Source organism: Bos taurus, chromosome 4, assembly GCF_002263795.3.
Source record: "Bos taurus isolate L1 Dominette 01449 registration number 42190680 breed Hereford chromosome 4, ARS-UCD2.0, whole genome shotgun sequence".
Classification (NCBI taxonomy): Eukaryota; Metazoa; Chordata; class Mammalia; order Artiodactyla; family Bovidae; genus Bos; species Bos taurus.
In genome coordinates this window covers 80,896,360-80,912,758 of record NC_037331.1, presented here as the reverse complement: position 1 = coordinate 80,912,758, position 16,399 = coordinate 80,896,360, and the positions used below count along the sequence as shown (strand labels likewise).

General features: G+C 37.7%; 1 protein-coding gene across 14 annotated transcripts in view; it reads left to right on the top strand.

The window, feature by feature from the left end:
• The window catches only part of SUGCT (succinyl-CoA:glutarate-CoA transferase), an 875,539-nt gene that overhangs the window by 16,211 nt on the left and 842,929 nt on the right, over positions 1-16,399 (top strand). For 13 of the 14 annotated variants that reach the window (XR_009494110.1, XR_009494109.1, XM_059885353.1 and 10 more), the window contains 3 exon segments: positions 5,213-5,298; positions 5,855-5,905; positions 14,948-15,068. The exons of the other annotated variant lie outside the window; for it this stretch is intronic. Coding sequence is in view for 11 of the 13 variants with exons in the window: in XM_059885353.1 (XP_059741336.1) it covers positions 5,213-5,298; positions 5,855-5,905; positions 14,948-15,068 (258 nt within the window). In the remaining 2 variants the exon portion in view is untranslated. 14 annotated transcript variants of the gene reach the window in all.

Below are 16,399 nucleotides of genomic sequence, written 5' to 3'. Positions count from 1 at the left end.
AATAAAAAGATGTGTTTGAGTGTCAAAAAAAAAAAAAGAAACAAGCTAATAAATATTTTTAATAGTTCTTTAAATATCCATGTACCTGTATGTGGGACGAGGAAAAAATAGAAATGAAATGATTATTTTTCTTCTCCATTCTTTATTTTCCTCTGAACCTATACTAAAGTTAGATCTCTTTCTACTCTTTACATGCCAAGGGTTGAGCCCTAAGCCAGTTTCTGTAAGCCTCTATTAGAAACACTGGGGCTTCCCTGCTGGCTCAGACGGTTAAGAATCCGTTTGCAATGTGGGAGACCTGGGTTTGATCCTGGGTTGCAAAGATCCCCAGGAGGAGGACATGGCAACCCACCCCAGTATTCTTGCCTGGAGCATCCCCATGGACAGAGGAGCCTGGTGGGTTACAGCACATGGGGTCACAAAGAGTTGGACATGACTGAGTGACTAAGCACACTGGTAAACTGACATGCAATATGATAACAGCGATGCTAATGACATTTAGTGCCGGGCACTGTTCTAAGCACTTTGCCTATATTAATTTATTCAATCTTTCCAACAACCTGTCACCTGCTATTATTCCTAGATTATAAATAAGGACACAGAGACCCAGAGAGATGAAGGGATTTGTCCACGGTCACACAGCTAGTAAGGAGTGTTGGGACATTCATCTCTGATCCTGGTCCTCTTGAGCCCACACAAGAATTGCTGCTGACACTGAGGTTCGAGTGAGCCTGGCCACTTCCCTCACTGCGGGATGAAAGGGAGCCAGGGACCAGGGGAAGGGAAGAGGGGAGAAATAGGTTGTAGAAGAAGGAGGAAGAAAAGGAATCAAAGTCCTTCCAAAAGGAACCCAAATACCCCAACCTAAGTCATTATTTTCTATTTCTAATAAAAGAAACATTTTCCCATTTCATACTTTTAAATATTTTGAAGAAAAAACACTGAAGGTAAGATGAATTCTTTACTTTTATGTTTTTCATCTGACAACTTTCCTTTCTTCTCTTCCCTTTGTCCACCAATTAAACCTATACTGGGTGCATAACTCTCACTCTTATTTGGTGCCTTCTCAACTCTTTGATGTTTAATTCATGTTGCTGTTGATGAAGCTACTTAGAAAAGTGTCGTGTTACCTTCCCTTTCTCTCTAATAAGCACTTAAACCAGGAGTCCACGTTCTCTGCATCGTCTCATAAACAGCTTGTTTTGGAAGGTTTCAAAAATCAGCGTTATTATTTATCTTTCAAGATCTGATGCTGGGACTTCCCTGGTGGTCTGATAGTCAGAATTCTGTGCTTCTATTGAAGGGGGCACTGGTTTGATCCCTGATCCAGGAACTAAGATTCCACATCCCATATGCCATGTACCATGGCAAAAAAAAAAAAAAAAATCTGATGCTTATGGATTTGGAACAGAATTCCCAAATCAGTGAAAATGGTCCAGCCTTCTTGAATACTGTGCATGTTTCTATCAGACCCATAAGAGACTAGATTGCAATTATGTCAACATATGAATTCACTGTAAGTGATTAAACGTTATAAAGTTGAATACCTGATCTGGAAGATTCAACTTTCTGCTAAATCTTCTTAGGAGGCCCAAGCAGTTAGCAGAAGATTCTGTGATCAGCATGAGAAATATTACATATTTTATATTACATTTTTTCTGACCCTGCCTTTGTCAGGCTCCAGGTGATAGAAGAGCCTGATAAATCCTGCTTTCCAGAAATAGTGCTTCGTTTATCCAGTCCGTGATATTTATTGCTTTTGGTCATTGCTGGATACACGCTGAATAACGTTCAGTTTCTAGCTGAACATGTTTTTTTCTTTCTTTGTTTAACAGTTACCACAAAACTTCTAATTACCGAATTGCTGTCCAGTTTCAATGCCACATACTTTCTAATTCAGCCATGGGGTCTTCCATTTACAGGCAGAACAGTCAATCTAATTTCTCTTGCTATTTCCCTTGGTCTCTACGTTAAGTATTTGTACAGTTGGCCCTTTGTGTCTTGTTGCTTGAGTCTGTGGACTTGTGAACTTTAATGATCTGTGTTTGGTAGAATTGGGGGTACTGTACCTGTGGGTATAGAGGGCCAGTTGTAGGACTTGAGCATCCGCCAATTTTGGAGTCCTCGTTGGTGCTGGAACCCTCGAGGATAATGAAGGAATGACTGTATTTTTATGAATTTTAGAAATCACTCTTCCCTATTTGCTTAGACCTGTTTCTCCTTTGTTATTTTTTCCCTTTCCACCCCGGGGGACCCTTTCCTTATTTAGAACTTTATTAAGTCCCATAGCTACACACTAGGCATCAAACTTTTTTCCTAGCAGGTGTTCATTGCTCTTTTCCTAACTAATTTCTCTCTTTCCTTTAACCCTTCTGCTCAGCACATTTTAATGTTCATATATTTTGTTTTTCTGAGATAATTATTCAACAGACATGAGGGTAAAGTGATTTGGCAGTATTTTCAAATTTTAGTAGAGAGTTAGTCTTTTTTAGTGTCCACTTCTCCACTTCTTAAATTAAATTTGGTTGGTGGCTTAGACAGTAAAGAATCTGCCTGCAGTGCAGATCTGGGTTCGATCCCTGAGTTGGGAAGATCCCCTGGATGAGGGAATGGCTACCCACTCCAGTGTTCTTGCATGGAGAATTCCATGGACAGAGGAACCAGGCAGGCTACAGTCCATGGGGTCACAAAGAGTCAGACACGACTGAGCAACTAGCATTTTCACACTTCCACTTTCTCTAGTTTCTGAATTAAATTTGGCTGTAGTTTTCTGACTTGGGACTTAGATTGTTCTTACTTGAGTAATCAAAGAACATATCAAGCTTAAGTATGTTTTTTTCTCCTTTTTTTCGAGTTTGTTGATGAGTGTAAACTGTGTGCTGACAGGGCCAGGCAGGTAACCTAAATGAATGAAGTAGGATGATGCCCTGTGTCTGCTCTGCAGACAGTGGTGCTTGTGATCTAGTAGGCACCCAATAAATCTTTTCTGAATGAATGAATATTTTCAAATATCATTTAAAAAAAGAAGTCTGAATTTTTATATACTGCTTCTGGATTTTGAAATCATGGCAGATAGTTAAAAACTTTAAATAGTGTGTGGGTCAAATAAAACATGTTTCTCAAATTGCTAGTTTTACAAGCTTGTGACCTTTAACCTTTCATGTGCCATTAGCACTCACTTTCTGCTTCTCTTAAACCCTGGTTTGTATACTAGAGATTATATACTAGGGATGGGCTTCCCTGGTGTCTCAGTGGTAAAGAGTCTACCACATGCAGGAGATGTGGGTTTGATCCCTGGGTTGGGAAGATCCCCTGGAGAAGGAAATGGTAACTTACTTCAGTATTCTTGCCTGGGAAATCCCATGAACAGAGGATCCTGATGGGCTGCAGTCCATGGGCTTGCAAAAGACTTGGATAAGACTTAGCAACTAAACACCACCACCACCACCACCACCAACAGCATACACTAGGGACAGGTCCGGTAGGGAAACCATGTGTGCGTGCATGCTTGATTGCTTCAGTTGTATTTGACTCTGTGCAACCCCTTGGACTATATAGACCGCCAGACTCCTCTATCCATGAGATTGTCCAGACAGAAATACTGGAGTGGGTTGCTGTGCCCTCCTACAGGGTATCTTCCTGACTTAGGGATCAAACCTGCATCTCCTCCATTGCAGGCAGATTTTTTTAACTGATGAGCCACTGGGGAAGCCCCCCAGGAAAGCCATGTGGGCCTCCAATTTAGATTTCTGACATTATCTCCACCCGAGAGATGAATGTGATCAGAGATGAATGTGATCATTTAAAATAAGCTAATTTAAACCTTATCTTGATGTTGCTTCCTTAAAAATTTTTTTTTTTAATGTATTGAGACCTTCAGAAAAATAGAAGTGGCTGGACTGTCTCCCGACTCTGGGAGGTCCTGGCTGGTCTTGGAGATTCATATTCACACATACATTTTCCATGAAGACTCTAACTGGTCTATTCCTGGGAGGTTGTTTTTGTGGATTCTTGCACTTTGTTTTTCCCCCTGATGTTTTGAACATGTGTTCAGTTTGATACTTAGCATTTATTGCTTTGTGTTGTTTCCAGTTCATCCCCCCGTTAGAACTAATGCTTCTTATTTCCTCTTGTTCTCTCCCCTTCTCTTGTGAGGTTTTTTCCCTTTTTGTTTTTCTTTTTAAATCAAGGAGTCTATTGTTTAGCATCTGTTTTGTTTTCTAAAAGGCTGTGTCTGTTTTTCTTTATCAGTTTCAGTGGGTAAAGTTTAATGGCCTAATAAATTAACAATATCATTTAAATGAGATTAGAATTTAAACTTTAGCCCATACTCACAAATTATCTCTTATTGGACGGGCTAGTAATGCTTAGGTAGTGATTAGTTTCTAGTATCTATATTTAATTGAACTTATACATTTTTAAATTTAAGTGATATAATTTGTGCCTATTAATTGTTAATTCACCTTCTCTGTTCCATCTACATTGTTTGCTTTTTGTGCAAAGAAAACTTTTTTCTGTAACTCTATAGTGTTGTCTTTGAATCAAACATAAGTACTTTTCAGGTCATTTGACGTAGATGTCTCAAAGAAAATACCCTATTTTTGATGGTTTTAAACATTTTACTTTGAAGCAAGACCTTGAAATTTTATTCTAAGCTAGTATTTTAAATTATTTACATTTGCTACTCAATTGCTTATTTTGCTTTTTCTGATTTATTACTGCAGGATTTTAAAAAATAGATTTATTTATCATTATTTTATACCTAGCCTCAAATACCACTTTATAAAGACTTACTTATCATTTTTCTGATTTGAATTATATATAACAAAAATCCTTTACAGACCTAACACTTTGTTTGCACATTTAATGCCAAAAACACTGAAAGAGCTGACTTGTTTGTTGAATCAAACAAGGAGAGTAATTTTTTCCCTTCAGACTTGCTGTTTATATATCTTAAGGCATTTGGATATTCTGTTCTGGATTTTTACTTTCAGGGTTGGGTTTTAGTGAAAGAAATTATGGGAGTGATTTACATGAACAGGGAAAGAATTTGGGCAGTTCTAACAAGCTCCCATGGCTCCTTTAGGTTGCTAATTCCACTGAACTAAGCTGATCTTAGTAGTCATCTGTGAACGTGTGAATGAGTAAATTTGTTGGTTTGAAATGTCTCGTGATGTTCCAAGGTTAAAATAGCTCATGCTGTTATTTTCAGGAGCTGGTGATGATACACGAACTTGGGGTCCACCTTTTGTGGGGACAGAAAGTACTTATTTTCTCAGTGTTAACCGAAATAAAAAAGTAAGAATATTACCCCCTTTTTGCTTTCTTTCTATAATCGTCTTGTAGTAACAAAACTTTTGATAGCATTGTGGCTCGTTTATTTCTACCCTTTTTTTTTTGTGGATATAAGTAATATTTTCAAGAAGTGAGGTTTTATTCTATTCATTTGCCAGTTACCAAATAGAAACAGTAGACCTCTTTATTTTCCTTTTCTACTAACTTAAAACATATTGTGAGAATTTATAATGATTTTGAATGGAAATAATTTTATTAAGGAGAGAAATCACTTGATTCTTTTATGTTTGTTATTCTTTTGGAGATTGCTTATTATTTATATTTGGGATCATTATTTGAAATTATTTTACTGTAATCCTTGCTATCATTTTAACATATCCAAATTGCAAATAAAATCAGTAAAAATGATTTAAATGTTTCTTTCTGAGGAAAATACATTTACTTTAAGAAGAGAATTGATGATATGAATGGCTCTCTTAGTGAACTGTCAGTAATTTTTCTTTATCATAAAGAAACATCTTTATGATATTATTTTAATATGCTTATTTTTAATTTTTAGAGTATAGCTGTTAATATCAAGGATCCAAAAGGGGTGAAAATCGTCAAAGAGGTACAGTATGCTCTGTAGAAGGCATCTTACGCCCTGGGTTGTAATTAGGGATTTGAATATCAGAGTTAAAGTGTTTAAAACATGATTTTGTTGGCAGTCTGAAATTTTGCTCTAGATGTCTTTGAAGAGTTTGTTGCTGTTCAGTCACTCAGTTGTGTTGGACTCTTTGCAAACCCATGGACAGCAGCATGCCAGGCTTCCCTGTCCTTCATCTCCCGGAGCTTGCTCAAACTCATATACCTTGAGTCGGTGATGCCATCCAACCATCTCATCCTCTGTCGTCCCCTTCTCCTCCTGCCTTCTTAGCCAACTTTCTAACTAGTTGGCTTTTCCCATCAGGTAGCTAAAGTATTGAAGTTTCAGCTTCAGCCTCAGTTCTTCCAATGAATATTCAGGACTGATTTCCTTTAGGATTGATTGGTTTGATCTCCTTGCAGTTCAACAGTTTAACTGCTTTTACAGTAAGTATGACTTGCTTTATACTTTCTGGTATATTGTGTATGACATCTCCATGGTGTCAGAGTGTTTAGTTATGGTGCTGTTGTCTATTGACTGAGTGCCTCCTTTGCATCAGATTTTAGGCCTGGGCACTTTGCTAATATTATTTTCTTAAATCTTCATAATTTGTTTTGAAAATGACATATTATAGCCTCATTTTCACAAGAGGCAAAATGGGTCTCAAGGGGCTTGAATGATTGTCTAAAGATCACAGAACTGATAAAGGGAAGAGCTGAAATTTGAACCCTGGGTCTACATCACTGTAGAGCCCAGTCTTTTTCTAACATTTATTCAGATGGTTAATGTGTCCAGACCTGATCTTGGCATCTTTCCTTGAGGGGACAGGGAAGCACAGTGGTTAGGGGCATATTTTAGTGTTCTCTTCTAGAATTTAAATCCTGCCTTCTTTAATTTCTAGCCATGTGACTTCAACAGGTTACTTCTTTATGTATCAGTTGCCTTATTTGTAAAATGAGGGCAATAATAATAACTACTTTTTAAAAGGTTTTTATTTTATATATATAGGGATGAGTGGCATGTGGGGTCTTAGTTCCCTGACCACGGATCAAACCTGTGACCCATGCAGTGGAAGCGCAGAGTCTTAATCACTGGTCTGCCAGAGAAGTCCAATAATACCCACTTCTTGCTGCTAAGTCGCTTCAGTAGTGTCCGACTCTGTGCAACCCCATAGACGGTGGCCCACCAGGCTCCCCTGTCCCTGGGATTCTCCAGGCAAGAACACTGGAGTGGGTTGCCATTTCCTTCTCCAATGCATGAAAGGAAAAAGTGAAAGTGAAGTCTCTCAGTCGTGTCCGACTCTTCGAGACCCCATGGTCTGCAGCCTACCAGGCTCCTCCGTCCATGGGATTTTCCAGGCAAGAGTACTGGAGTGGGGTGCCATTGCCTTCTCCAACCCACTTCTTAGGGTTGTTAGAATTGAATGAATATGTATAAAATGTATAGAAGGGTGCCTGCATAGTTAGCTCTCATTAAGCATTAGCTTTTCATTGCGATCACAAAAAAAGGCAATGCCAAAGAATGCTCAAACTATCTCACAATTGCACTCATCTCACATGCTAGTAAAGTAATGCTCAAAATTCTCCAAGTCAGGCTTTAACAGTACTTGAATTGTGAACTTCCGGGTGTTCAAGCTGGATTTAGAAAAGGCAGAGGAACCAGAGATCAAATTGCCAACATCCATTGGATCATCAAAAAAGCAAGAGAGTTCCAGAAAAACATCTACTTCTGTTTTATTGACTATGCCAAAGCCTTTGACTGTGTGGATTCCAATAAACTGTGGAAAATTCTTAAAGATATGGAAATATCAGCTCACCCTACCTGCCTCCTGAGATCTGTATGCAGGTCAATAAGCAACAGTTAGAACTGGACATAGAACAACAGACTGGTTACAAACTGGGAAAGGAGTCTGTTAAGGCTGTATATCGTCACCCTGCTTACTTAACTTATATTCTGAGTACATCCTGTGAAATTGCGGGCTGGATGATGCACAAGCTGGAATCAAGATTGCCGGGAGAAATATCAATAACCTCAGATACACAGATGACACCACCCTATGGCAGAGAGTGAAGAAGAACTAAAGAGCCTCTTGATGAAAGTGAAAGAGGAGAGTGAAAATATTGGGTTAAAACTCAACATTCAGAAAACTAAGATCATGGCATCTGGTCCCATCACATCTTGGCAAATAGATGGGGAAACAATGGAAACAGTGAAAGACTTTATTTTGGGGGCTCCAAAATCACTGCAGATGGTGACTGTAGCCATGAAATTAAAAGATGCTCTTTGGAAGAAAAGCTACGACCAACCTAGACAGCATATTAAAAAGCAGAGACATTACTTTGCCAACAAAGGTCCGTCTAGTCAAAGCTATGGTGTTTTCAGTAGTCATGTATGGATGTGAGAGTTGGACTATGAAGAAAGCATGGAAGAATTGATGGTTTTGAACTGAGGTGTTGGAGAAGTCTCTTGAGAGTCCCTTAGACTGCAGGGAGATCAAACCTGTCAATCCTAAAGGAGATCAGTCCTGAATATTCATTGGAAGGACTGATGCTGAAGCTGAAACTCCAAAACTTTGGGCACCTGATGCAAAGAGCAGACTCATTGGGAAAGATCCTGATGCTGAGAAAGATCGAAGGCAGGAGGGGAAGTGGACGACAGAGGATGAGATGGTTGGATGGCATCACTGTCTCAATGGGCATGAGTTTGAGCAAACTCCAGGAGATTCTAATGGACATGGAAGCCTGGTGTGCTGCAGTCCATCAGGTTGCAAAGAGTTGGACACGACTGAGTGACTGAAGTGACTTACTGAGAGAATATTCTGATATTTTATCCTGAATTGTGAATATTTCAGACTTGATTTAAAAAATACTTTACAAGTTCATTAAAGTTATTCATCTAAAGTGTTAGATGTGCTTTTTCCATCTAAAGTGTTAGATGGAATTCATAGCTCTTGCTCTCAAGACATCAGTGTACATTAGAGTATTTTAGGCCTGCATGTATGCTTCTAACCAAAAGAAAAGAATTTGCTGAGGTGTCTTTCTTACTCTCTTTGGATACTGCCTATGTCTTCCAGCATACTGTGATAGGTTTAAATTGTAACTTTATGGGCAGGGTTTCTCTTCAGATCTGATTGATAACAATGAAGTACATTTCAAGTAATTAAACTTAAATAGATTTTCTTGGGTCTTAAATCTATTGCTTTCAGCTAGTTATACCATTCATAAGTTTTATATCCGTGTTGTGAGTATGAATCATGGCCAGTAGAGCAGTGTCATGGGTCTTATTTTCCCCTAAAATCTTATCAGGAAAAATTCAAACATACAGAAAAGTTGCAGGAATAGTACAATGAATTCTTAAAATTTGTTTTCCATCGGTGAATGACAGCTTTTATTATTTTTCTCTCCTCTTTAATCCAAATTCCTTTTAAAATTATTTATTTTTAATTGGAGGATAATTGAGGAAGAGATGGTTGGATAGCATCACCAGCTCAATGGACATGAACTTGTGCAAACTCTGGGGGATAGTGAGGGACAGGGAAGCCTGGTGTGGTCTAGTCCATGGGGTTGCAAAGGGTCAGATATGTCTTATGGAGTGAACAAACACCACAAGCAATTGCTTTATAATGTTGTGTTGGTTTCTGCCATGCAGCAACATGAATCAGCTGTGAGTATACATATGTCTCCTCCCTCTCGAACCTCCCTCCCACCTCCATCCCACCTCTCTAAGTTGTCATAGAGCACCGAGTTGAGTTCCCTGTGTTATACAGCAACTTCCCACTAGCTCTCATATGTAAAACATTACCATATGTTTTACATATGGTAATGTATATGTTTTACATATGGTAATGTATATGTTTCAGCACTACTCTTTCAAGTCATCCTATCCTCTCCTTCTCCTTGTGGACTCTGTCCACAAGTCTACTCTCCATCTCTGTCTCTATTCCTGCCCTGCAAACAGGTTCATCAGTACCATTTTTCTAGATTCCATATATATTCATTATGGAATTTTTTTCAGTATTTGTTTTTCTCTTTCTGACTTATTTCACTCTGCATAACAGGCTTTAGGTTCATCCACCTCACTAGAACTGACTCAATTCATTCCTTTTTATGGCTGAGTAATATACCATTGTTTATATGTACCAAACTTATTTTTTCATTCACCTGTTGATGGACATCTAGGTTGCTCCCAAGTCTTGTCTATGTAAATAATGCTGCAGTGAACATTGGGGTACATGTGTCTTTCTCAATTATGATTTTCTCAGGGTATATGCCCAGTAGTGGGATTGCTGGGTCATATGGTAGTTTTATTCTTAGTTTTTTAAAGGAATCTCCATACTATATCAGGTTACATTTTCACCAACAGTGTGAGAGGGTTCTCTTTTCTCCACATCCTTTCCAGCATTTATTGTTTGTAGCTTTTTTTGGTGATGGCCATTCTGACTGGTGTGAGGTGATACCTCACTGTAGTTTTGATTTACATTTCAAAGTAAGTAGAAGACATCATGAAACTTTGCCTTTAAATCCTTCAGAAGATATCTCCTGGGGGTAGAGCTCAGGGATAGAGTGTGTGTTTGTAGAATACATCTCGTATGAGTAATAACATCCTTGGAGGTACATTTAAAATTTATGGTTTTTTTAAACAGATAAATGTAGTTAAATTATTATCATTATTCCCCTTTATTCCTTGTCTTGTTCCTCCAATGTGTTCCTAAATTATATCTAATGAAAACAACTCAGAATTAAGTATCTGGTATTTCAATTGATTTTAATTTTTTTTAATGTGAGTGGAAAGAAGATTTTTTTTTCCCAGAAGAAATGAAAAGGATGATGGCTTCTCCAACATGCAAAATTGTGCTTTTTTTTTTTTTATTGTGGGCAAAATCTAGAATAGATTATTAGTTGATTTGTGAACACCTCAGTGAGGAAGAGGTGATCACCAGTAAAACTAGGACTAAGTTGTTTTTCCCTCTCACTTTATTTTGTAGTAAATTCTTACATCAGGGAAATGTGATAAATGTTTGGTCTCCACTGAAGCAGTTGACTTGTATAAACCTTGTAGACAGTGTGGAGATCCATAAAACTCAGGGTGATTTCTGATGTGTCTGATTTCAGCACTGCACTGTTTAGAATTTTAACAAATGCCTTAGCTAATACTTTAGGGAACATACCTGTTCTTGAAATGAGTTCTCTCAAAACAGAGAGAGAAGGAGAATATGTCATATGGCAGACTCACCAAGAATCAGTATCTAGAAAATAGCTAGTATGCTGCTGCTGCTGCTAAGTCGCTTCAGTTGTGACCGACTCTGTGCGACCCCATAGACGGCAGCCCAGCAGGCTCCCCCATCCCTGGGATTCTCCAGGCAAGAACACTGGAGTGGGTTGCCATTTCCTTCTCCAATGCATGAAAGTGAAAAGTGAAAGTGAAGTCGCTCAGTTGTGTCCGACTCCTAGCGACCCCATGGGCTGCAGCCCACCAGGCTCCTCCATCCATGGGATTTTCCAGGCAAGAGTACTGGATTGGGGTGCCATTGCCTTCTCCGAATAGCTAGTATACATTTATTTAAAAGAAATGTTTATAAAATGGAGAAAAGAATAACTTATGTGCTATGTACTTTTCCAGGGATATTTTACCATTAAATATCAAATGCATACGTATTGAAATCTTGCGTAATAATAAAAGCTACTGGGGGACTCCCCTGGTGGCCCAGTGGCTAAGATTCTGCACTCTCAGTGCAGGGAGGCCTACTTAGGGAACGAGATCCCACATGCCACAACTAAGAGTTTGGATGCCACAACTAAAAAAGCCCACAGGTTGCAGACAGAAGTTCCCATGTGCTGTAACTAAGATCTGGCACAACCAAATAAATAAATAAACATTTTTTAAAAAGTTACTGGGCATCTTTATCAGTAGAACTCTTTAGCTCCTAAACTCAACTTTTCTGTATTTTTCTTATAACTTTATAGAGTCAGACTACTGACTCTTTTTAGAGCACAGCTCTTTTTAGCTTAATTTTTTTTTCTATTGTTACACAAGTAATGTCTGTTCATGGGCAAAAGATCACTATTTTAGCATATAATATAAAATCTCTTTATGTCCTTGTATGCTCATTTCTTCCGATAAACATAATATTATGTATATTGGTTTTTAAAATTTTTTTGTTTACTTTATCCATTCTGAATACTTTTCTATTAGCATAGCTTATTCATTACATTTATTTTCTTGTCTTATTGAAAATTGATCAAATCAAGTTGAAAGTTGATGAATCATCTGAATTCACCAAATTCAGATGAATTTGTGATTCATCTGACTATTTTATGTGATTTGAAATATAACTTATGATCCTATAGAAATCTAAAAATACAAATACCTTACAAAACTTTAAATCTAAAAATACAAATGCCCTACAAAAATAATTTTTATTGTGGTATAACATATATAACATAAAAATGTGGTTTAACCATTTGTACCACACAATTCAGTAGCACTGATTACATTCATAATGTAGTATAACCGTCACTGTTATGTATTTCCCATATGTTTCATTACCCCAAACAAACTCTGTATCCATTAAACAATAATTTTTCACTCCCGTCTCCCTCAGCTTCTGATAACCTCTAATTTACTTTCTGTCTTTATGAACTTGCCTATTTTAGAAATTTCATGTAAGTGAAATCATACAATATGTGTACTTTTGTGTCTGGTTAATTTTACTTAGCATAATGTTTTCAAGTTTCATCCATGTTGTAACATGTATTAGAACTTTGTTCCTCTGTATGACTGAAAAATATTTGACTTTATGGATGGGAACATTTGTCTATTGATAACTACTTAGGTTGTTTCCACCTTTTGGCTATTGTGAATAATGCTGCAATGGACATTTGGATATAAGTACCTGTTCAAGTCCCTGCTTTCAAATATTTGTGGTATTTACCTAGGAATGGCATCTTTGGGTCATATGGTAATTCAGTGTTTAACTTTTTGAGGAACACACAGAGTTTTTAAAATTAAAAATAATTTATCAAATGTCATTTGCATAAGGTACTGTACGGCTAAGGCTAAGTCACTTCAGTTGTGTCTGACTTTGTGTGACCCCATAGACAGCAGCCCACCAGGCTCCCCCATCCCTGGGATTCTCCAGGCAAGAACATGGAGTGGGTTGCCATTTCCTTCTCCAATGCATGAAAGTGAAAAGTCAAAGTGAAGTCGCTCAGTCGTGTCCGACTCTTAGTGACCCCATGGACTGCAACCTACCAGGCTCCTCCATCCATGGGATTTTCCAGGCAAGAGTACTGGAGTGGGGTGCCATCGCCTACTATACTGTTAATATGTGCCATTCAAGTTCTGCAGCCAGGAGATGACTGGTATAGAAGCCTAGGTGTATTTGATGTCATTTGTTTTCTTTAGCGCCCACAGGAGAGCTTTGTAAGTAGTAGACAGAAACTCAGAACAGTATGTGGAACAAATTGAAGTGTAACTGTAGCCTTGTGTTTTATTTACACTAACACCCACTCTCCCCCCACATTTCCCAAGCAATACTTGGTAGAATTGTTAGAATCATTAACAGTAAATAAACACATCTCAACTTGGGCTGTCCCTGGAGCATACTGCCCATGTGAGAAGCATCTCAAAAGTTAATTGGCACCTGAAATTTGGAAAGGATGTCTGTATGGCTTGAGATTTGGAGTGCATACCTGGAATCTGTTCTTCTCTGTCCTGTATCTTAATGTATTTATCATTCCTTTTCTGACAGGTGGTCACTTGGATCTCCAGTACCTCTGTTTCAGGAGATCTGGAGGATGACAGCTTATTTCCCTGAGATGCCTCCTAAGATCCCCTCTCCCTAAGTTTTGTTAAGTCAAATAGTTCCATGTATCCACTCCAAATTTGTTGACAACATAACAAATAGGCAGTCCATTTATTTACATTTCCATCTAAAGTTTATGTAAATTCAGTTATTTTCCATCTAGAGCAGAGGTTGGCAGACTGTGGACCAAGTCCGACTTGTTTTGCATAGCCCATGGACTAAGCATGAATTTTACATTGTTAAAGATCATTAAAGAAAAATAAATATGTGACAGGGAATGTATGTGGCCTGGAAAGGCTAAAGTATTTGTTGTTTGATATTTTATGGAAAAAAGTTTGTCTACCCTGGCCCAGACTTATTCTATTTCATTAGTTTGTGTGTGTGAGAATGTATCTATGTTACATGGCAATTAAAAAATTGTTGAATAGTTATTAGGCACTTGGATATGGTTAAGAATTATGTCATGAATTTTTCTATATGACCTCGTACAATTTTTGTGATATTTTCAGAAGATACGTAGTCACAACTGAGATTTTGAAAAGAAGTTTAAGGTTTCAGTGGTTTGTTTTCCTCTATTTCATATATTAGTAATCTGGGAATCAAAATTGGGGTCTTGTTTCTGACAGTTATTGATTTACTGAATTATAGTTTAGCATTTTTTTTTTAGTCATTCATTAAATACATTTAAAACTCTTTGGGAAGGAAGCATCTGGAAAGTGTGAAAGCAATTGACAAGAGTTTACAAGTGTTAGGTGCCAATATGTACATGTTGTAATGATGTAATGTATCATGTAATATAAGGATAAGTAAGGATAAGAATAAGGATAGGGTTGTAAAGACGTGTTTAGTTTTAAAGGAGTTAAAAGATATTTTTCATGTATTTTATGTCCTTATAGTCTAATTTTTAAAATTTCTGAGAATATACTTGGACAGACCACACAGCCTAGATATTTCTTACATTTAATGTAAGCAGAATCCACTTAACACTATGGTATTAACTGAACATTTTAATAGCCATTGTTTAATTGACAGTCATACCTCAAGTAGTTGATTAGAGCCTTCACGTCTATCTAATTACACCTTGTAATTCTACTTTTCCTGTGATTTTTCTGAGCTTTTAGAAAGTGAGGATAATTGTGTTTACTGAAATCAGAATTCATGTGGGGATTTGTTGAAAGTTAGGGAGTCCCTTAAGTCTGACTTGTCTTCATTTCTTCCTTCAGCTTGCGGCTGTTTGTGATGTATTTGTAGAGAACTATGTCCCTGGCAAACTGTCTGCGATGGGGCTGGGCTATGAAGATATAGACGAGATTGCACCTCACATTGTCTACTGTTCCATCACAGGTATTTCCACCCCACACCCTTGTCAGTGAGGAGCTTTTCCAGGTTCTGTGTCTTTCTGTACATAAGAAACCTCTCACTAGCACTGGTTTTCTCAAAGTGGTTCTGCTCTCCTTCCCTGCCAAGCCATTTTAGGTTGTTGAAAATTAATCATTAAAGAACATTAATGCAAATGAACAATTTTCATATATTTACTGGCTGTTTGTATTTCTTCTGTGAATTTGTCTGCCTGTGAAAGTGTTAGTTGCTCAGTTGTGTCCGACTCTTTGCAACCCCATGGACAACCCACCAGGCCCCTCTGTCCATGGGGTTTTCTAAGCAAGAATACTGGAGTGGGTTGCCATTCCCTTCTCCAGGGAATCTTCTAGACCCAGGGATCGAACCCTGGTCTCCTGCATTGCAGGCAGATTCTTTACAGGAAATTTTTCTATAGAAATTTGGCAATTACCAACAGAGTACTATTATTAACTCATATGTAGAATTACAGGTGAAATATTCATTGGCTCTAAGATAGCATAGGAACTCAACATATCATTTCAATATATTCAAAGGTACTAAGCCAAGTAAAGGAAAAGAGTGCTATAAAGTATTCTACATTGTTCAGCTCTTGGTGGTGAACTGTGTGTGTGTGTTTATGTCTTTAGGCTAAAGGGAAAAATATTGAATTAGTTATCTTTACATAGTTTATAAGCACTTAACTATTAATTAGGGATATAGTATTAAAAATTATTCTTAAAATATAAAGTTATAGTGATAGCATTTATGAGAATAATTGATAATATTTTCAGCTTTTATTAATTCATCCACCAAATATATTTACTGCAAGTCTGTGATCCCCCAGGCAGTATTCTAAGGTTCCGAGATACAGCAGTGAGTAACACATATTCATGCTCTACGGCAGATTTACATTCTAGGTTAGGGAGATATTAAATAAGTAAACAGATTCTCTTTTGTGTTTTGTTTTTTTTGTAGTTGAGTCTAGAGACAAATAGGACAAGGGAGATGAGGGAAGGATAGTCTGTTTTATACTGGGAGGTGAGACAAGGCTTCATTGATAATGGGAACATTTAAGCAGAGACTTGAATGAAATAAAGGAGTGAATCATATAGATGTTGGCAGTGAGGGTTTCAGGCAAAGGGACCAGCAAGTGCAAAGGACCTGAGCTGAGACTGCATTGGGCATATTTGAGGGCCTGCAAGGAGGGCCGAAACAGTAAATGAAGGAAAATGTAACAGAAAGAAAATAAGAGGCACGGTGGCTAGTAAAGACTTGTGGACTGCTCTTAAAGAATTAGGCTTTTACTTTGAGTGAGTTTGTAAGATAATAGAGAGTTT